The 22,245-nt window shown below is 42.4% G+C and overlaps 1 protein-coding gene across 1 annotated transcript in view; it reads right to left on the minus strand.

Moving 5' to 3' along the window:
- Nucleotides 1–450: 450 nt before the first annotated feature.
- The window catches only part of NOX1 (NADPH oxidase 1), a 68,073-nt gene continuing 46,278 nt past the window's right edge, over nucleotides 451–22,245 (minus strand). The window contains exons 11-16 of the mRNA XM_075324908.1: nucleotides 17,110–17,202; nucleotides 14,316–14,551; nucleotides 14,072–14,234; nucleotides 7,100–7,246; nucleotides 5,395–5,519; nucleotides 451–2,285 (exon numbers count right to left, since the gene is read on the minus strand). Of these exons, the coding sequence (XP_075181023.1) occupies nucleotides 2,159–2,285; nucleotides 5,395–5,519; nucleotides 7,100–7,246; nucleotides 14,072–14,234; nucleotides 14,316–14,551; nucleotides 17,110–17,202 (891 nt within the window). The 3' untranslated portion in view covers nucleotides 451–2,158. The remainder of the gene's footprint in view (nucleotides 2,286–5,394; nucleotides 5,520–7,099; nucleotides 7,247–14,071; nucleotides 14,235–14,315; nucleotides 14,552–17,109; nucleotides 17,203–22,245) is intronic.

A 22,245-nucleotide genomic window follows, 5' to 3' on the forward strand; every position in this document is an offset into this window, starting at 1 on the left:
TATACTCCTTGTATCTTGCACCATACTCCAGACTTCCCGTAGTCACTATGTCACAGTGGGCCCCTCTTCATGATTTGGCCTCCTCTATGAACAGTACTTTGCACAATCAACTTAATTCACTATGTACAGACAGTCGGCTTTTAATTAATTTAGCTAACTACTCAGATTATGGTATAAATTTGTTAATGAGTGTAATTAATATTTTCATGTCACTGGTGGGCACTGAGCAGCCCAGGCCGACACGGTCTATATACACTTGTTGGGTTGTGCTGAATAAAGCATCACTTATCTTACTGAAGATATTCTGTGTTGAAGTTATCCTCTGTTATAGAATAAGAAGAGAATATAACTCTTTGGAAAAAATATGGAAATTCATATTTATTTACATTTTATTTTAAAAAGACAAAAATATACAACAATTAAGAATAGTTTTTATTTTTTACATGTAACGAAGAAGGAACAGTATAAGGTCCAGCACTGAATTTTATTGACTAGAAAAAATTATCTTTCTACCATGTTATGCCCTGGTCCTGTTTAATTACAGCAAGCAGAGATTTTGAAACCATGAGTCTTTTCTTTATAAAAATAATAGATGAATTTACTGAAACCGGAATACAACTTTACACCAGGGCAGTCCACACCTTACTCTGCACTGATTTTTTTTCTAAAACATCAAGGCAGAGTAAGTAGTTTAGATAAGATTGTGTAGGTGTGTGGATGAGGAGTTTACTGACAGACACAGCCAGACTCCACACAATGAAGACATACGTGGTATATTAAAAGGGTTGTCCACTACTTGGACAATCTATTCTCATTCCTCTTGTTTGCCCCTGTAAAAATAAATAAGCCTATACTCCCGTCCGGTGTGGCCGCAGTTCCAGCGATGTCTAGAGCCGCGTTCCAAGTGGCCACCTGACATTGTTATGACATGCGGCCAATCAACGCCGGCTTCCTTCTCCCCACCTTCGGACGTTTGAGCAGGAAGTCAGTGCAGCGCTCACATCCTGCTCAAATGTCCAAATGCAGGAAGACAGACGCCGGGTGCTAATTGGTCGCGTGTCATAACAATGTCACATGGGCCCCGGGAAGGCAGCTATAGACATCACTGGAACTGCGGCCCCACAGAAGGTGAGCAAAGGCTTTTGTATTTTTACGGGGGCGAACAAGGGGAATGAGAAGGGGTTGTCCAAGTAGTAGACATGCCCCTTAACATGTTTACTTTCTTGATCGCTGTATACACAGTGCTGAACCAGCAGTTGTGTATACACATTAGGAAACACTGACTGTGCTTCCCTCTCTGAACCCAGTGATCATTTGATCACTGGGTGTAGGGAGGGAGCAGGAGCTGCTGAGTCCGAGGACACTCCCTGTTACAGGTGAAATCGGGAATAAAAAGAATTTAATAATGAGTTCAAATGCCCTCACTTCCCCCTAAAGGTTGTTTAAATTCCAATGGGGGTATACAATATTTCAAAAAAGTGAAAAAAAATAATAAATTGTAAAAAAAAAGCAAAGATAAAACAAAAAAGTATAAATAAATAAAGCTAAGCTAAAAAAAGAGATACTGTGCCTCATTAGGAATGAAGAAAATGTGCCAGTTATAGCTGTTCCAGTCCTGTTCGGCAAAGCAATAACCGGCAATGTGACTATCCGGAATACACAACATGTTCTGTGAGGATCTGATGTCACTATATATTAGTGTAAGCCTGCGAGACTCTCATCAAGGCTTTTATAGGACTGTATCAAAAAAGTTACCCAAAATGTTATGACAGTGCTACATTAATTAGTAAGACGGATCCAGATTTTCAAAGTCATTGATGCACCTTCTATTTGAATCCATGAATAAATTCATAATCCCATGCCTAAAAATTATTATTTTGCAGCAACAGTTTTGCAGTCATATTCAGCTCCTGTTGTCCAAAAATTATTTTAGTTTACGCTTCTATAAGAAACAATCCAAACTATCATTAGCGTTATTGCTGCTGTAACAGGAAACCCTTCCCGTCATTAACGTAGTTATACTGATGGCTCTGAGGAATGCTATTACATAATTTCATTCTCCGAGCTTCTTTACAGCTTGTTGATTCACCAATAATAATAATATGCAATGTCTTCCTTGTTCTGAGGTCACTGCCACAACTTGAGCCTTGCGTTGTCCTCAAAAATTCTCCTTGTTAAAGTAGAACTGCACTTTTCTGGGGTCAATGTTGGAGTAGTGATGGCAGCATTGTTGGAGGGTCTTACCAAGAGCTTGAGGACCACAAAGAAAAACACCCACAGTGGACCTGTAAAATGCCAAAAAAATGATTAGTTCATAGGTTCCACAGCAAAATCCGATTCAAATGTCATAAACTTAGGGGTACTTTGCACACTACGACATTGCAAGCCGATGGTAGCGATGCCGAGCGCGATAGTCCCCGCCCCCGTCGCACATGCGATATCTTGTGATTGCTGCTGTAGCAAACATTATCACTACGGCAGCTTCACATGCACTTACCTGCCCTGCGACGTTGCTCATAAGGGGGCGGGTCGTACGGCGTCACAGTGACGTCACACAGAAGGCGGCCAATAGAAGCAGGGGGGCGGAGATGAGCGGGACGTAAACATCCCGCCCACCTCCTTCCTTCCTCATTGCAGCCAGGATGCAGGTAAGGAGATGTTCCTCGCTCCTGCGGTGTCACACAGCGATGTATGCTGCCGCAGGAATGTGGAACAACATCGTAACATCGGTCCTTCCGAAATTATGGAAATGACCGACGCTACACTGATCATATGATTTCGACGCTTTTGCGCTCGTTAATCGTAGTAAAAACGATTCACATACTCCGATGTTGACAGCGACGCCGGATGTGCGTCACTTTCGATTTGACCCCCACCGACATCGCACCTGCGATGTCGTAGTGTGCAAAGTACCCCTTAGAGTCATTCATTTTTTTGTGACACAATAGAGTATAAAAGCACAGAATCTGAGGAGATAAAAAGCAAATAAATTTTAGTGGAATTGATTTCTACTCAAATTTTACAAAAATCTACATTTGCCAAAGTGCGTATTTTTTTTGTATTTGGCCTCCGTATGGATTCAGCAAAGTGGTGACTGTTGCCCGCCATGTTTTGAATCATAAAAGGCTAACAAAAGGTTAAAATAATAATAATAAAAAAATTTTTATACTCCTCTTACTTCTCAGGCCTCTTCGCCCTTCACCACCACCTTTCTGGTCCTTCACACATTTTCTAATCCAATGCTGCTCGCATTGGAATCCACAGGCCTCTCACTGAGCAAGCGTCACGGCAGGGGAGAGAGGCTATATCAGCCATATAGAACAACACACAGGAAGGGCAAAGAAATGCCTTATAGCTAGGGAAAGGGGAAAGTGGTGACCTCTGACGACAATCTGTAGCTTACCCTCACTGCCCTCACCGACACTATATAGGCTCTGTACCTGTTGCTGAGATGGAAACCTAGGGCCCTCCCTTCCTCTGGCAAATGGGCCCTAAGTAAGGATGGAGGGTATGAGCGCTAAGTCAGCACCACTAACACTAAAGGAAAAACAAGAGAACAATACAGGGGAAACATGACTACAATCACCAGAGCCCTGGTAGAAAGCAAAAGACAAACACTTATCTGAAGTCTCTGGAGCAACAGTAGATGACCTCACCATACCTCAGCAAGGAACAAACTATAAACCGCACCCCCAAGGTGAGGTTAATAAAGGAATTAAAGGTTATCAACTGAGAGGCAGAAGGGCAGTTCTCCAGGGTCATAAATTCTGCTTGCTGCAGAAACAGGGAACTGTCAGATAACACGTGCTTCCAATCTCTGTGATCTTCTAGCACTCGCTGCCATTGGATTGTTTGCTAGCCGTGATAACTCCATGACAGGCCATGATCGGTGACAGCCAGGACTGCCAACTTTCATGGAGCTTGGGAGGGTTCTGTGCAAGCGTGTGAAGTAGTACTGTGCCCATAGTGACGTCTTGACCCCATGACCTTCCACAAACTTGTGGAGAACCCTTCTGGGCCTAATGAAAACTGCAAGTCCCAGCTCAGCATGAGAGGCCTGGGGATTCCAGTGAGAGCAGCAGTGGATCAGAAGATGTGGATGGAAAATTCCATTTGCAGATGCTGAAAAGCCTAAAGCTGTATTTACACTACATGATAGCAGACATTAAACCAATGCCAATTGGTTATGTAGAGGCATATCAACAGCCTGCTCAGATAGGCCAACTCTACTTTCCATGTGCACAGAACAATTGGTAATTGTTCTTCGAGTATAGATGATTATTGTTCTTAGCAGCACATGTTCCATGTTTCCACATGACAATGTGCTGCTGAGAACAATGACTGATTGGGTGACAGTCTGTTTACACTAGATGAATATCACGGAGTATGTACTGACAGGTCAGGGACCGCTAGGCTGGCCCTCAGACTCGAGATCTTGTGCTGTCCCTTATCTCGCAGGTAGGCTTGATGGTAGCCAGGTCCAAGCCCCCGGCGTGACCCTGACTCCTGTCCGAGCCCTTATCTTACTCCCCCTCTCCCCCACCCTTGGGCCAGGCCGGAAAACACAATAATGAAACCCCACAAAATGACACGGACAAGGGAGAATGAAAACACGTACACACTGCACTCAAAACACACAGGAGAGACAATGTGTGTACAGGGGAGCGAAGAAAAGGGGAATGAAGTAACACATAAAAGGGGACTGTTTACACCACTCAATATCAGTGCTGATTAGTGAAATCCAGGATCTTATATAGGAAGTAGATGACTTTGATTGGCAACCTGAGCTCCTAGTAAAGTTCCCCAGGTCAGCAGGAATTAACTCCTGCAGGGCTGTGGAACAGACCACATGAAACAGCCGACGGCCAGCTCTGGCTGAACAACTAGGAGACATCAGGTTGCCTGTCAGTCTCTGCAGTGTGAACAGAGCCTGATGCCACTGTGACACCTAAAGAGTCTGGACCTGAACACCGCATGACAATGATTATTGGGAAATGAGTATTCCTAGGAACAACCATTCACAATATTAAACCAATGTTTTATCTCTAGTAGCCAACCATAATAGTTACATTAAAGGTCTGATAAAACAACCCCTCTAAATTATTTTAATGTATAAGCATTACATTTTGGATTTGGGGAATTTTTGTCAACTTCACCCTTCATCTGTTAGGACTCCTCCATACACATCAGATACTCAGCCAAAATTAGCAGGTTTGGTCAACTCTCATCTAATGTCAACCAGGGTCCTAAGTGTATTCCTATTAGCCCTTGCTTTCATGGAAGGCTTTAAACTGCAGTACCCAAACATAGGCACATGGTATCATTACTCATCCTTTTCAGCAGCCATCATTAGAGTATTTCCATAATGTACAGATTTCTCCTTGCTCTACATACCAGGGATGTGCCTCTGCCACCTTTGAAAACTCATTCTCCCAATTGGGTCGCCCATAATTAGTTTTTTGCTTTAATCCCGTAACGGAATCCGTTGGCACATCAAAGTTGATAATGGCATGGCCGGCCTGTGGAGAAAAGCATGATATGTTATTCCCTCCTGAGATAACAGGTGAAGAGCTTAAAGGGTTGTACCAAGATTTCAACTTATCCTCCTTCTCAGGAGTTGGGCTCCCCAGCAAGAAAAGAGGTTCTCATGCCATGGAAAGGAACTGAGCAGCTGTCCTAGCCCCCTATACTGCCACCATGTATGTATAGTAACATTGGAATGAATTCTAATGATCGGCTATACAGTATGTGGCTTAGCAATTGCTGAATGAATATAAAAGTAACTATGCAGCTGTGCTCACGCCAAGTGAATTAGTGGTTGCTTAGTCGGGGGGTTGATCACTCCGACCCAATCCTCCATCATATCATAATGAGCGACATTAATTGAAAGAGGAACATTACCATTGACTGTTTGCAAATATTATGCAATGTTCTCACAATGACGTTGGGTGTACGTTTCCATCTTTCACAGGGAGGCAGCAGTGATGGTGTACTTGGACAGTCGCGGAGCAGCTCCAAAATTTATAACCAAAAATGTGAATGTACATATAGATATCATTAGTGGTTTGTGCTTAAATGGTGGCATAGCCAGGATATAAGACTGGTCTTATGTTTACTGCTGGTAAATGTAGAGCGCCTATGTAGCTGTCTGAGTACGGCATCACTGAGGCCTACCTGGGTACATGCAGTGCACTGATGAAATGGGAGATGTACACCTGATTTCATTGCACATTCCCAGGGTGTGAGACTGTTGCGCTCATGTGCGATATTTGCAAAAAGCCAGTAGTGACATGGGTCTTGCCAATCACGGGGGCATGCTTACATTATCATAGGAAGATTAGTCCGGGGTACTTAACAGCCCCCCCCCCCCCACCCCTGAGAGGCAACCACTAATTTATATAGCGCGAGCGCAACTTCAAAGTTACTTTTATATTGTTTCAGCAATTACTAAGCCATATAAAGGGGCTTGTTAAAGTACAGTGAAAGGTTCCAGATGTTTTACATGCGTATATAACAGCTCATCAAAATCCTCCTAGGAGCATTTTTTCCACTGTAACTGGGGCACCCATAGAAACCATAGTTACAGAGGAAAACCACTCCCTTTAATGTAACCCATGTGTTTGTCAAGTCCTACGGAACCATTGGCAATGCCATTGCTTCTGTATATGACACTGTGCTCACTGAGTGCTGTTCAGCTAGCAAACTAGAAGACAGAAACGTTAATAAACCACTTTTGTTTTATACACGGGGATCTTGCTTGAACAGGAACTTAAACAACCCTGCCCTATATATATATATATATACACAACAGGGCGGGTTTAAAACCGAGAACCAACAGCACAGGGTTAAAACCGAGAACCAAGCAAAAGTAAATATAGACAGCGTGGTCTTTATAAGCAATTGGTGCACAACTTTTACCTCCCCATTAGGAATCATTAGTTGTATTTCCACACTTTTACTGTGGTTTATGGATGCGAAATGTTGATATTGACCCATAGCCTAAACGCTTTACAATTCAATGATTGCATGTATTTTTTGTTTATGTTAAAAGAATTGGTCACGGTTTGGTAAAAGGTATGAGATTTAACAAGACACGTACTATGTTGCTGTCCCAGCTGGTCAAAAAGAGTCCATAATTAAGAAACCCATCTTTTCCTGAGCTGATCATCTCCTGTTCCAGAGAGCGCAGCAGATCAGCAAACCAAGCAAAAGCACCAGTCTCCCGACAGATCCAGTAGAAGTAAATCTGTAGATGTAAAGTTCAAATTGACATTTTTTAGTGAAATTATACACTTTTTTATTTACTTCACATACGACACACTTTGCATACATTAATAGCACAGGAAAATCTAAGAAACTTTGTTATGTATCTTATCAGAGAAATCTGTTTACTTCCCCATTTATCAGCAATTTATCCTCCCTGGATGCTGAGCTTGTCCTCCACTCTCCAAGAACACAGGTCAATGCCAATTTGTTGGACTGCCAGCTCACTGTGGTGTCATGTTAAACAGCCTACTGTACTAGAAGTAGAGGGCAGGGCAGAGAAGGAATGATGAGCAGGGCGAGGAAACAAGCCGAGGAACACTCAGAAAGATTGTGCTCAACTTTTTCCTCACTCCAGTGCTGTGTAATTTCCTCAAAGCTGCTTGTTTCTGTGTGCTAAAATGGAATGAAGAGCTAAAATCCATCCTTTTGAGTTGTTCTGTATATGCAAAGTTTGCTGTAGCTAGTGATTTTCTCTTATGAAGCCCCTTCCGACTGTTTGGGATACCTGGAAGAGCAATTGTCCAGAGAAGATAAGGTGAGTGCTACCTTGGTTCGTGTGACATTCCAACAGTAAAGCATCCTGAGACCATTCATGTGTGGGGGCTTTTCATTAATGGAGGGGGCTCACTCACAATTTTGCCTAAGAACACTGCCATGAATAAATAATTGTATCTAAAACTCCTCCAAAATCAACTCCTCTCAACGATCCAGGAACAATTTGGTGATGAACAGAACTTTTTCCACCATTATGGAGACCATGTCAGAAGGCAAAAGAGAGGAATAAGTAACTTGGTGAACAAAAGATCAAAGAAATTGTGATCAACTGATAGCACTGATTAGCCAAGATCGGGAGTTTTTCCATGAACTTGATGTAATTATCATTAAAAGTTAAAAACTTATACTGATAATTGTACTTAAGTAACCATAGAAATATCTGATCTAAAAACACTGAAGTAGCAAACTTTGTGAAAAATTTGGGCTACGACTGTACATTATATACTTTTTCCCTGGTATTTATGGTATTGTCATGCTTCGGCTTTGGGAATCGATGCAGTGACCACTTGGTCGGTTCCTCTCTGTGCTGAGCCACAGCCTGTTTTGATTTCTGTCCTACTGATGGTTCTTTTGTCTTTTGTTTCCTTTCTTGAGTATACTTTTATACCAGTTGTCTCCACTTTCCTATCTTGTTCGGTCATATAAATATTGGGAGGGGCTATTTTTACTTACCTTGTGCCTTCTTTGCTGGCTATATGTCTTTATGAATTTGTGCTAAGGAGATCCAGCCATGCTACAAACAGATTTTGTCTTCTAGGCAGGGACCAATTCTTTTACTCCCGTGTGTTTTCTTATTACCAGTACCAAAACCTTTCCTATCTCCTCAGATAGGTTGGTGGGAGGTTTCACTTGCTTTCAATAATTATACTCCTTTTACCCTCATTGTGCGCATGGTTTAAGTTTCCTCACCTTGGGTCCCCATCTACCTCTGCACACTTTCTCTTTCTTGGTTAGTACACATGGGTTAAGTTTCCTCACCTTGGGTCACTATATACCTCAGCACACTTTCCCTCTCTTGGTTAGAGTGCACATGGTTTAAGTTTCCTCACCTTGGGTCCCCATCTATCTCTCTGCACACTTTATCTCTGCATACTTTCCCTCTCTTGGTTAGTGCACATGGTTTATGGTTTAAGTTGCCTCACCTTGGGTCCCTAGCTAGCTCTGTAGTTTCCCTCTCTTGGTTAGTTGTGCATAACGGCCTACCCACTGGTTTCTCAGAAGGAACAACAGACTGCTTGAAGGCCTTTCAGGGAGCCAGGTCTGAGTTGGTGTTTTTAATAGTGTGACTAGGGTTTTTTTTTACTCAGGAACCATTAGGGTGTGGGTGTGCTGTGGTGTTGTAGGCTTTATTTCTCTCTTTACCTGTGTTTTGGTTACATACGTACGGTATGTAACAGGTGTTTGAGGCCACATTTAGTGCTGCTAGTTATTTATGGAGATATTGCTTCAGGAATAACACAGTGGTTAACTAATTGCCATGTGAACATTGTATTATTATAAAGAAAGCTTTGACTATATATCTTGTAGTTTATTTTTTTTATGTTGTTAACTTTTCCCAGCCCTTTTCGTTAAACACCTGCTTGAACAAAAGCAGTTCTTAAGTTTTCCAGCCTCTGGGACCACTGGTGATCAGGTGTAAACTGTGGAGCTCCACTAATGCACGGCATAACATCTACTGAAAGAAGTGATCTGTCCATGTACTGCATTATAGCTCTAAAACAACTATTATAGTTGAAAATATTGGAACTGAAGACCAAAAAAAAAGATAAATTACTCCATCCCATCCTAATTGACTCCTCAGGGAAGAAGGAGATGAATTCTAGTGCCACTTACTGGAAATAGCTATCCAAAAAGTCAAAAGTGACCCATTAACAAGCCTTTTCATATGACTAAGGCTCTGTGCGCACTGGGAAGTGGAATTTTCTTGAGAAAATTCCGCATGCCCTCAAAGATTACCGCACCCGCGGTAAAAAACCGCGGGAAACCGCACCCGAAAACCGCATGCGGTTTGCCGCGGTTTGCTGCGGTTTTACCGCGGTATTATTCGCGGTATTGCCGCGGTTTTGCCGCGTGCGGGTTGGGATGTGCTTTATTGCATTCAATGCAATAAAGCACATTGAAGAAAAAAAAAAAAAAAAAAAAAAAAGTCATTTAATTCTGAGAGTAGATAGACAGAAGAATAGATAGAGGGATAGATAGACAGACAGAGGGATAGATAGATAGAGAGATAGATGACAGATCGCTGCATTTCCCACGGTCGGCAGTGAGTTCACATTACCGGCCGTGGGAAATGACCGGTAATTACCTCTGCTGCTTTCATTCAGCCTGTGTCTGACAGTCGCGGCTGGATGGAAGCAGCGCTGGACGTCGGACCTGGATTACGCCGGAGCTTTGGTGCGGGAGGGGTTAATAAAATGGTGAACGAGGCTTGTTTGTTTTATTTAAAATAAAGGATTTTTCTGTGTGTGTGTTTTTTTTCACTTTACTTACGGGTTGATCATGTCAGCTGTCACATAGACGCTGCCATGATCAAGCCTGGGGTTAATGGCGGTGGCCCCCACCATCATTAACCCCTTGTATTACCTTGCCACCACTGCTACACGGTGGCAAGAAGAGCCGAGGACACGCCGGTATTGTCGCATATTGCATGCGACAGTGCCGGGGCAGCTGCGGCTGATATTCTCGGCTGCCGGAGGGAGAGTGAGGCGGGGGACATTAACCCTGCCCCTCTCCCTCCCCAGCCTGAGAATACCGGGCCGCCGCTGTGTGCTTACCTCGGCTGGAAGGTGAATATGCAGCGGAGCCCACGTTCTTTTTTTTCTATATTTCCGTTTTCTTTCTATGTATGTTCTATGTGTCTGTGTCTATGTGATCTATGTCTGTGATGTCTGTGTGTGTGATGTGTGTGTGTCTGTGATGTGTGTTTACTCTGCACGGCTTCCTCTTCCTGTAATGACATCACTTCCCTGCAAAACCGCAAGCAAGTGATGCACATTACCGGAGGTAAACCGCGAAATACCGCAGGGAATAACGCAGGAAAACGCAGTGAACCGCACAGAATTTGCTGCCTGCGTTATTCCCTGCGGGATTTCATGATTAACATTGAGTCAATGGAGGGAAATCCCGCAGCGATGTGCGGAAAAGAAGTGACATGCACTTGTTTTTGCTGCGGGATTTCCGCAGCAAAACACGCAGCTGTCAAATTCCGCCCAGTGCGCACAGGATTTTTTTTCTCCATAGGCTTTGCTGGTGATTCACTGCAGAGATGTTATCAACATTTTCTGCAGCGAAACATGCAGCAAATCCGCGGCAAAATCCGCGAAAAATCCGGTAAGTGCGCACATAGCCTTAGGCGGGCTTTGCACATTACGACATCACAAGCCAATGCTGCGATGTCGAGTGCGATAGTCCCCGCCCCCGTCGCAGCTGCGATATCTTGTGTTAGCTGGCGTAGTGAAAATTATCGCAACGGCAGCTTCACATGCACTCACCTGCCCTGCGACCGTCGCTCTGGCCGGCGACCCGCCTCCTTCCTAAGGTGGCGGTTCGTGCGGCGTCACAACGACGTCACATGGCAGGCGGCCAATGGCGGAGGGGCGGAGATGAGCGGGACGTAAACATCCCGCCCACCTCCTTCCTTCCGTATAGCCGCCGGCGGCAGGTAAGGTGATGTTCCTCGCTCCTGCGGCTTCACGCACAGCGGTGTGTGCTGCCGCAGGAACGAGGAACAACATCGTACCTGTCGCGGCACCGGCATTATGGAAATGTCGGAGAATACACCGATGATACGATAACGACGCTTTTGCGCTCGTTCATCGTATCATCTAGAATTTACACACTACGATGTCGAAAGTGATGCCGGATGTGCGTCACTTTCGATTTGACCCCACCAACATCGCACGTGCGATGTTGCAACGTGCAAAGCCGCCCTTAGGATTTATGCCAGATCAGAACCTCAGTTTGAAGACACGATTAGGGATGATCGAATACCTCAAATATTCGGCTTCGCGAATATCCAACAAATAGTTCGCCCCTATGCAAATATTCGATGCGCAATGTAAGTCTATAGGAAGCCCGAATAGTTCCGAATAGTTGTTATTCGGGTTTCCCATAGACTTACATTGCGCATCGAATATTCACAAAGCCGAATATTTGAGGTATTCGATCATCCCTAGACACGATGTTTCGGGATGATTGTCTCTCATCAGTGCAAAGTAGGAGATCTGATCTGGCTACATGAGAAGCTATAGTGGGGTCTAAGGGAAAAACTTTTCTCCTTGCAGAAACTGACAAACCAATCTGGCTGTCAGTGGCGAGTTCTAGAGTTTGTCTCTTTTCTCCCTGAAGAGACAATTTGAATATTGCCCAGAGGAGCATTGCAGCTATAAGACTGCTCACCACTGACAGCCAGATTGGTTTGTCAGTCTCCGCAAGGAGAAACGTTTTCTCCTTCCAATTCTATGATATATGCTTCTTATGTAGTAATAATAAAAAAAGCTAATCACTACTTTCTCCCCTCCAAAAATATACAAATAATATTAAAAAAATTAACATATGCATCAATGTGGTCAGATCAAATCAAAATATAAATTAGTTATCCTTAATCCCAAAAAACTCATTTTCACTGATTTTCAACCCTGCCACAAAATGACCTGGATACATTATTTCTGTGATATTCTTGTTAACTCAGGAGAAAATGTTAACAAGGATGACACAGCTAATATAATTCAATCAGCTTGACAGAGTAATTAGATCAGACTGGTTGCTTTTAAAGAGGGCTAGTGATTGAAATCATTGTCTTCTTCTGATAACCATCAAAACGTCTAAGGAAATATGTGCACTCATCATTATTTTCAATCAAAATGGCTTTACGGGCAAGGACATTGCTGCCTGTAAGATGTCCCTAAATTAAATATTTATCAGATTTATTAGATATTAGATATATTTATCAAGAACATCAAAATAGTGGTTTGATTGCTGTGAAGAAGGCTTCAAGGTGCCCAAGGAAGTCCATGGAGTACCAGGACTGTCTCCTAAATAGCTTTCAGCTATGGGATTGATCCAACATCAGTGCAGAGCTTGCTCAGGAATGACAACCAACAGGCAGGTTTGCATGCACAGTGAAGGGTAGGTTTTTGGAGTCTGGCCTGGTGTCAAGAAGGGCAGAAAAAAAAGCTACTTCTCCCTAAGAAATACACCAAAGACAGCTTAACATTCTGCAGGAAGTGCAATGATCAGATGGCAGAGATTAAGGTAAAGTTATTTTTCCGATGAAGCCCCCTTCAGACTGAGACATCTGGAAGAATGATTGTCTGGAGAGAAAAAAGGTGAGCACTACCATGAGTCCTATGTCCTACCAATGGTAAAGCATCCTTCATTCATGTGTGGGGGATTTTCATTCAAGGGAGTAGGCTCACTCACAATTTTTCCTAAGAACAGTGCCAGGAATAAAAAATGATATCATCCTCCAATAACTTCTCCCAACAATCCAGATGCAATTTGGTGATAATCAATGCTTTTTGCACCATTATGGAGAACAATGTCACAAGGGAAAAGTGAACACTATGTGGATTGGTGACTGAAACAATAGACGTTTTGGTCCATGGCAAGGGAACTCCTCAGATTTCAATCTTATTGAGCACCTGTGGTCAATAGATATGAGCGGACCTGTGGAAGTTCGTTTTAGCTGGTGCAGCCGGACTTTTGGAAAAGTTTGGTTTGGAGCCTGGACTTGACCTGAACTTCAATGCAAAGTCACTAACTGGGCACATGCAGCCAGTCATAAACAGAGCACTTCTGAGGGCTGGTGGGTTTTTCCATTTTTTTTTTGTTTGGTGCACACTACATTATGCTGTTGTTACCCCCAATGTGAGCCATTCAACCACTGCACGCAGCTCGCACTTGGCTGAGCACCGAGCGTACCTGAGTTCAGCGATGCTCGTGCAAGTGGTTTGCATACATAAAGCGCTCGAATTCTGAACTCAAACTCTGTTTTCTTCTTGTAATGTGTTTGTTTGATACGAACACCGAACCTCAGGTTTGCTCATCTCTAGTGGTTGTGCCTCAAACACCAGGTGGGCAACTGAAAACACAGAAATTATGCTACATTGCGAACACTGATTAGGCAAGAATATGTTGTCATCCATCAGGATCTGGCCCAAAAGGTGATATCCAGTCATCATTTGCCAGAAGATCACTATAAATGGTGCTAAACCTTCCGAAAAAGGAAGGTGAAAAGAAAACAAATTACCTTTTTTGTCTTTAATCGGTGATCTTCATTTTGAAGCTTGTACCAGATGGATTTTAGGATTGAGGCAAATGGTGTGACACCAATGCCAGCGCCGACCAGCATGCTGACTTCATACTTAAAAACATCTTCACTCGCTGTTCCAAATGGACCATCTACCTGAAGGCTGGTAAAAAATGCAAATTGTTGACTCAATTCTGGAGAAGCCCATAATTCTGATCAAACAAATTATCTAAAATTATTTTACCATGGTGGGTTATCCGCATTCTCCTGGAAGACTTTGATGAGACTATCAGTCCAGTCTCCTGCAGATCGAATGTGCACAGAAAACATGTCTTCTTCAGGAGCAGATGTGAGAGTGAACGGGTGCCACTCCAACCGGGAGACCACAGGACAGTTAATGAAGATGTATTGACCAACTTCCATCTTGAATCCTCTTTTTTGCATTTGAATTTCAAGGGCCTTTGATGGATGACTTACCGTCTAGAAAAATTAACAATCATGTGTATATTTAGCTAGGCTGGCAACTACATAAAATAGCTGACGTCTTAAAATATCAAGTCAATGTAAGCAGCTTGCCCAAGATTATGCAATTTTAGGGGACGGGATCTGGCTGTCGACATAGCCAGTCTTACCAGAGTGAACACAGTGATGGTTTACCTTCCCAATCCCTGTATACACATTGCTGAACCAGAGTCTGTGGATAAAGATTAGGGAGCACTGATAGTGCTTCCACTGCTGGACCCAGCAGATATTTGATCTCTGAGAGTATGGAGAGAACAAGAGGTACTGGGTTATAGGAGACCCAGTCAGCTATGCTATGCAGGCAGCTGAATTTCCCCTGTAACTGGGGCTAATATACCAGCCCCAGTTACAGGGGAAATCAACAATAAAAATTAATAATTATTATGTTAAAATTCCCCCCACTTCCCGCAAGGGTCTTTGAAGACCTTGTGGGGGGGGGGGTGTGCAATGTTTGAAATAAATAAAATAAAAAAAGCAAAAATAAAAGAGGATAATAAAAAAAAACCAAAACACTGCCAGTTTAAATAGCGGTTTCTAGCACCATTCCCATTGAAATGAATATGTCTAATATATAAAAATAATTTCTACAGAAAGGGGAATGCAATTTAAAGGTGTTTTTCCACCAAAAAAAAAGTTTATTTTAAAGATAATTTTAATCAATAGATCTTGGAATAATATTGGATGTGTTTAAAAAAAAAATGTTCCTGTACTGAAAAAATATGTGTGCCTGCTATATACTGTGTAATGGCCATGTCTGACTGTACAGGGACATAGTCTGATCATACTATCATAATACTCCTGGGCCAGGGAGGATGCAAAAGAGTATATACACATTACAGCGTGGGATTACATCTGTTTTTTTGAGAGCTAAAATATTTCCCTGCCTGTCTTTACAAAATGTGTTACCTCACAGAAAGAATAAGTTGTGAGCCTGTGCTGTAATAGCTGTATACTTTTTTACGTCTTCCCCTGCTCAGGTGATGTGGTATCATCAGACCATTACACTGTACTTAGCAGGGACACATACTGTATATAAGATTATCTCCGCACAGGAACATTTTTTCTAAACACATCCAATTGTGGAACTTATTATTATTTCAAGATCTATTGATTAAAATTAACTTTGTTCAAAGGAAAACCCTTTTAATTATTTTTCACTGTCCTTTCTTGTTGAAAAAAATAAAAATAAAAAAAAGTATAAAAATAGACAAGTATTTCATATTTTACGTCACATTTATTCACAATTTCAGCAAAGAAAAAAAAGAATATAAAATGAAATAAAAAAAATTTAAACTCCATGTATTGCAAAAAAAGGCAAAAATGATTTGAATATCCGAACGGGAAAATATATTATAAAAGTACGTATGATAGAACCTGAAACTGTGCCTTTTCAGGAATGGGGGGAATTGGCCAGGTCATAAACTGATTAACAAGAAGTAAAGTTTAAAAAGAAAGGTGTAAGGGTGATGTGCTTGATTAAGGCTGCTTTCACACATCCGGCTTGAGCTCTGCGGCTCAATCCGGCTGTGCAAGCTATGCAACGGATGCGGTGAACACACCGCATCCTTTGCATAAGATTTTCCTTTGCGGCCAGTCCGGTTTTTGCCGCTTGCGGCATGCTACTAAGCATGCGCAGTGGCAAAAACCGCATGCGGCGGCCGGATGCGGTTATTGCCGCATCGCGCCGCATCCGGCCGCCATAGGCATGCATTGAAAAATGCGGCGCAATGCGGTTTTTTTTGCCGCACGAAAAAACGTGCCAGGCAACGTTCCATCCGGCCGCCGCATCGGCTAAATCTGCCGCATGCGGCAAAAACCGGACGGAACGCAAGGCCATGCGGCACAATGCGGCACTAATTAAAGTCTATGCAGAAAAAACGCAACCGGCAGCAAAAAAAAACGGTTGCGATTTTCCTGCAAAGTGCCGGAGTGTGCCGCATTGCAGAAACCGGAGGTGTGAAAGCAGCCTAAGAAAATTTGAACAATGAGTCCAGACCTGCACAACGCTTCTTCAATTTCTATTTTATTCAGCCCTGCACCTGGAGTACATCAGGCTCTTTTCAAAACCATATGCAAAACCAGTCCAGGCCAGCTCCGCCTACTTTGAAAAAGAGGGTGGAGCTCATATGGGAAGGGACATGGCTGACGACACCCCCAATTCATCAGAATTCATGTCAGAAAAATTGTCGTAAATTATAACATAAATGTAGGCCAACCCCTGTGTGGTAGCACAGAGCAGTTTGAAGATGCACTAAATTCACTAGGAAGCACAAGCCACTCATCTCAAACAATTTGATACACCTTACTCAAGTAAATAGAACGCCAGTACTCGTGAATAGGAGCCTATCTCTATGTAGACAATTTGGAGCTCTGAATAAGAAACACAGATTTATTAGGAAATTAATCCAAAATATTTTTGCATAAACAGTATAGTATTCACCGTAACATATGAATATAAGCTTTAGGAGTACAGGGGCTTATAGGAAAGAGAAAAGGTTAAAATAGGTTATACCCACCTTTATAACGACAACTCTCTGCTGGGATCGATAAAACCTCAGTAACCTTTCAAGTATATAGATTATAATTGGGGCTATAATCCACTTCCATGTCTAGATGAATGAAAAATAATAATACAATTGAAATTTGACAATTTTGCTACAAATATATACAGTGCGGCTCCTATTAAAAATATAGGGCATGAGATTTGGGTGAGTACTCCCTGAGGGCTATGGACTTGGCGGAGAACAGCCTTAATAGTATGATATAGTATTACTATATTCTTGTACATGTACATTAACAATTTATTTTTTTGCACTCTATAAAGCCCCCATCACTGAGGAGATGGCAGATTAGATGCAGAATCAGGTGGCGCTGACCCCACAGGCTGGTACCGGAGAGATTATAGATTGATTGTGGTCAGGGTTCTCCATCACCTGCAAAACTCTCGGACCACAATGTACAGACTGGCCGTGACTCTCCCCACCCGAGAGTGATGACCTCTAAAAATATATGAGGCTGATAGGGAGAGTCGTGGCCAGTCTGTACATTGTGGTCAGAGATGGGACCGATGTGCACGGATGTCTGAATAAGCCCTTAGATATGGTAATTTCTGACTATGCAGAGCATTCCATAAAAGGGCTTTCCCATAAACAAAGTTCATTTTAAAATTAATTTTGATTAATAGATCTTGTTGGAGGAGATAGAAGAAAAGGATCTATCCGCACTGCCAGAAGAAGATTACTGAAGATCAACGGGGATTAAGACATCATATTTTATTGCTCTATGTGTTTCGGAGCTGTAAAACCCCTTATTCAGGAACAAAAATCAATAATGTACATTGTACAATGTTTTTGATTTTTGCTCCTGAAGAAGGGGTTTTACAGCTCCGAAACGCGTAGAACAATAAAATCCGATGTCTTAATTCCCATTGATCTTCAGTGATCTTATGGCAGCGCGGATACATCCTTTTCTTTCATCTCCTCCATTGCCATCTTCCTGGGTTCTGCAGCAGCCTTCCTCAACACGTGCTTATAGTGGTTATGTCTTTAACACAACGGCACTAGGTTATTGCAACTTTAAAACTCTTTCTGGTACCACCAGATAAGACACCATTTGTGCCCTCCTCCTTTGTAATTTCAGTTTTGCAACATAATTAATAGAGCTTGCGATAATAATAATTTACACAATTGGATGTGTTTAAAAAATGTTCTGTGGTGAGATAATCTTATATATGTGTGTCCCTGCTATGTAATGTGTAATGGCCATGTCTGACCGTACAGGGACATGGTCTAATCATACCACATCTCCTGGGCCGGGGAAGAAGCAAAAGAGTATATAGTCATTACAGCACAGGATCACAGCTGATTCTTTCTGTGATGTAAAACATTTCCCTGCCTGTTTTTAAAAAATATTTTACCTCAAAGAAAGAATTATTTGCTGTAATGGCTGTATAATCTTTTCCTTCATCCCCTGCCCAGGAGCTGTGGTATGATCAGACCATGTCCCTGTACGGTGAGACACGGCCAATATACAGCACATAGCAGGAGCATATATATAAGATTACAGTTAGGTCCAGAAATATTTGGACAGTGACACAATTTTCGCGAGTTGGACTCTGCATGCCACCACATTGGATTTGAAATGAAATCTCTACAACAGAATTCAAGTGCAGATTGTAACGTTTAATTTGAAGGTTTGAACAAAAATATCTGATAGAAATTGTAGGAATTGTACACGTTTCTTTACAAACACTCCACATTTTAGGAGGTCAAAAGTAATTGGACAAATAAACCAAACCCAAACAAAATATTTTTATTTTCAATATTTTGTTGTGAATCCTTTGGAGGCAATCACTGCCTTAAGTCTGGAACCCATGGACATCACCAAACGCTGGGTTTCCTCCTTCTTAATGCTTTGCCAGGCCTTTACAGCCGCAGCCTTCAGGTCTTGCTTGTTTGTGGGTCTTTCCGTCTTAAGTCTGGATTTGAGCAAGTGAAATGCATGCTCAATTGGGTTAAGATCTGGTGATTGACTTGGCCATTGCAGAATGTTCCACTTTTTTGCACTCATGAACTCCTGGGTAGCTTTGGCTGTATGCTTGGGGTCATTGTCCATCTGTACTATGAAGCGCCGTCTGATCAACTTTGCGGCATTTGGCTGAATCTGGGCTGAAAGTATATCCCGGTACACTTCAGAATTCATCCGGCTAATCTTGTCTGCTGTTATGTCATCAATAAACACAAGTGACCCAGTGCCATTGAAAGCCATGCATGCCCATGCCATCACGTTGCCTGCACCATGTTTTACAGTGGATGTGGTGTGCCTTGGATCATGTGCCGTTCCCTTTCTTCTCCAAACTTTTTTCTTCCCATCATTCTGGTACAGGTTGATCTTTGTCTCATCTGTCCATAGAATACTTTTCCAGAACTGAGCTGGCTTCATGAGGTGTTTTTCATCAAATTTAACTCTGGCCTGTCTATTTTTGGAATTGATGAATGGTTTGCATCTAGATGTGAACCCTTTGTATTTACTTTCATGGAGTCTTCTCTTTACTGTTGACTTAGAGACAGATACACCTACTTCACTGAGTGTGTTCTGGACTTCAGTTGATGTTGTGAACGGGTTCTTCTTCACCAAAGAAAGTATGCGGCGATCATCCATCACTGTTGTCATCCGTGGACGCCCAGGCCTTTTTGAGTTCCCAAGCTCACTAGTCAATTCCTTTTTTCTCAGAATGTACCCGACTGTTGATTTTGCTACTCCAAGCATGTCTGCTATCTCTCTGATGGATTTTTTCTTTTTTTTCAGCCTCAGGATGTTCTGCTTCACCTCAATTGAGAGTTCCTTAGACCGCATGTTGTCTGGTCACAGCAACAGCTTCCAAATGCAAAACCACACACCTGTAATCAACCCCAGACCTTTTAACTACTTCATTGATTACAGGTTAACGAGGGAGACGCCTTCAGAGTTAATTGCAGCCCTTAGAGTCCCTTGTCCAATTACTTTTGGTCCCTTGAAAAAGAGGAGGCTATGCATTACAGAGTGAAACCAAAAGGGGTGTTTCTGCACATAGGAATTCCATCCAATATCCATCATGGTTTAGAAAAAATATCAAATTTTATTTAGTCATAATTGAAGTACAACATTATATTATTATTTTATTATTCGCTGGTATACACAGAATTTAAAAAGACCCTACCCCATAAAAACAACCAAAGAAAAACTGGTGCGTTGTGGAACAAGACATAATATCAAAAAATTCATGTATCATACATATATATAGATTCCTGGGTATGAATAGGCAAGGGCACATCCAATGATTGCCCACAACTATATTAAGGTGCCAATAAAGCTCAATGTGTTTTTAAACCTTAAACCTGCAGTTTACATTCCATGTTGTGGCCAAATCTATGATTCATAACTATATGGATGGAATAAGGCTATTTTTCAGTTGGCAAAGTTGATATATACATCATTTATAGGGGACACAATCTTCAAAGACAATATATATGTATATAGTACAATCCAATACACAGGGGCACAAGACTGCGTTACTACATAAGGTATATCCCAACATTTAAAGATGTTTTGTATTTTGTCAACCTGATATTTGCCTTATGTCATAAATGGATTATCCCCATCAAGGTTGAAATAATTCAGAGGGCCAAGGTTGATGTCCCCAACAGGTGAACCACAACGCCCAGCACCTCAATATAAACACTGGTACGTTCCATATCACATATATAATTATGAGTTGCTAGATGTAATTATAAATAGGTGAGGACACCTCCAGAGATTTCCCACAAGATCTTATATCAGAGGCAAATACACCTCCGTTAAGGTTTAGTACAAATCAAGGAGCCATAGTCTGTATACCCAGGTGACGAACCACAACGCCCAGCACCTCGACGCGCGTTTCGCCTCTCGCTTCGTCAGGAGGTGCTGGGGTAGCCGTGGAGTCACTCTTATATAGTGAAAGCCCACCTGGTGTCTTAGTACGGCGCGCGCCGCACAGCGGAGGTCGCATCGCCCACTTCCGCCGGCGTCCCGGAAGGCGCTCTGCGCATGCGCAAAGAACAACCCACAATTGGGCGCCGGCAGAGGGGGCGAGGCAGACTCCGATGTGCAGAGCGCGCTCTGACATCAGTGTGGCCGAGTGGCCATATTAGATGGGGGCAAAAGTACTGGCAACATTCAAACCAAATCCACATGCATGTTGTGGCTTTCAGGGCGGTGATTTTAGTTAACAATTGTATATAACATACAGCCTAAGCGCATATGAGAAGGAAAACCTTGGAAACCATGACGAATTCAATAAGAATTATCCGGGAAGCATAATTAAGCATGTTTATGAACATCTGACCTCTGGTGGACAGACCCCTGTACAACATCAAAATATACCCAATGGTAAGTAGAAAAGGGGGTATGATACACAAATACCAGAACTCATATATTAGCAGATATTCACCCACCACATTAACATATATAGCAACATTCGCAATATAAATGAAATGGGATAATGATTTTTGCTTCCAGATGTGCAATCCCTCAAGATATAATTCTCATAATCCATGGGAGCCTTCTCATGCGGTTGTCACTTCATTCCGTCCCTATGCAACATACATGTGGAACATTCTACATAAAAAGAAAACAAAAAGGTACAAAAAAAAACCCCATAATTAGAGTGACCAAAAAGTTATTAAAAGCAAGATACAAGGCGGCAGGCAATCCGGTAACAGAATCAATAGTCAGTGCCAAATCAAAAATACATATTATATGTATATATTTGATCATAACAAGGGGGCCAGCAAGATGAGGACAAAGGTCAGCAAAACAGAGGATGAGGGCAGGGGGACCACATGGCGGAGAGGGAGCCAACGGAGGCAAAGTCTTATAAAAAAGGTTTAAAGGAGATAGAATCATTTAACCCCCTCGGTTTCTCCGTCTCCAAAACCGTGATCCACCTGACCTCCCTCTGTGCCAGGATTCTCTTAGGATCACCCCCCCTGGGACTCAGATATATTCTATCAATCCCCCGGAACTTAAGAAGCCGCCAATTGCAATTATGACTCTCCCTAAAATGCTTCGGGATGTTCTTCAATAGCTCAAGTTCCTCAGGTTTCACCACCCCAGCAGCCCTTTTTATGTCCCTA

This window comes from Anomaloglossus baeobatrachus, chromosome 9, assembly GCF_048569485.1.
Source record: "Anomaloglossus baeobatrachus isolate aAnoBae1 chromosome 9, aAnoBae1.hap1, whole genome shotgun sequence".
Lineage (NCBI taxonomy): Eukaryota > Metazoa > Chordata > Amphibia > Anura > Aromobatidae > Anomaloglossus > Anomaloglossus baeobatrachus.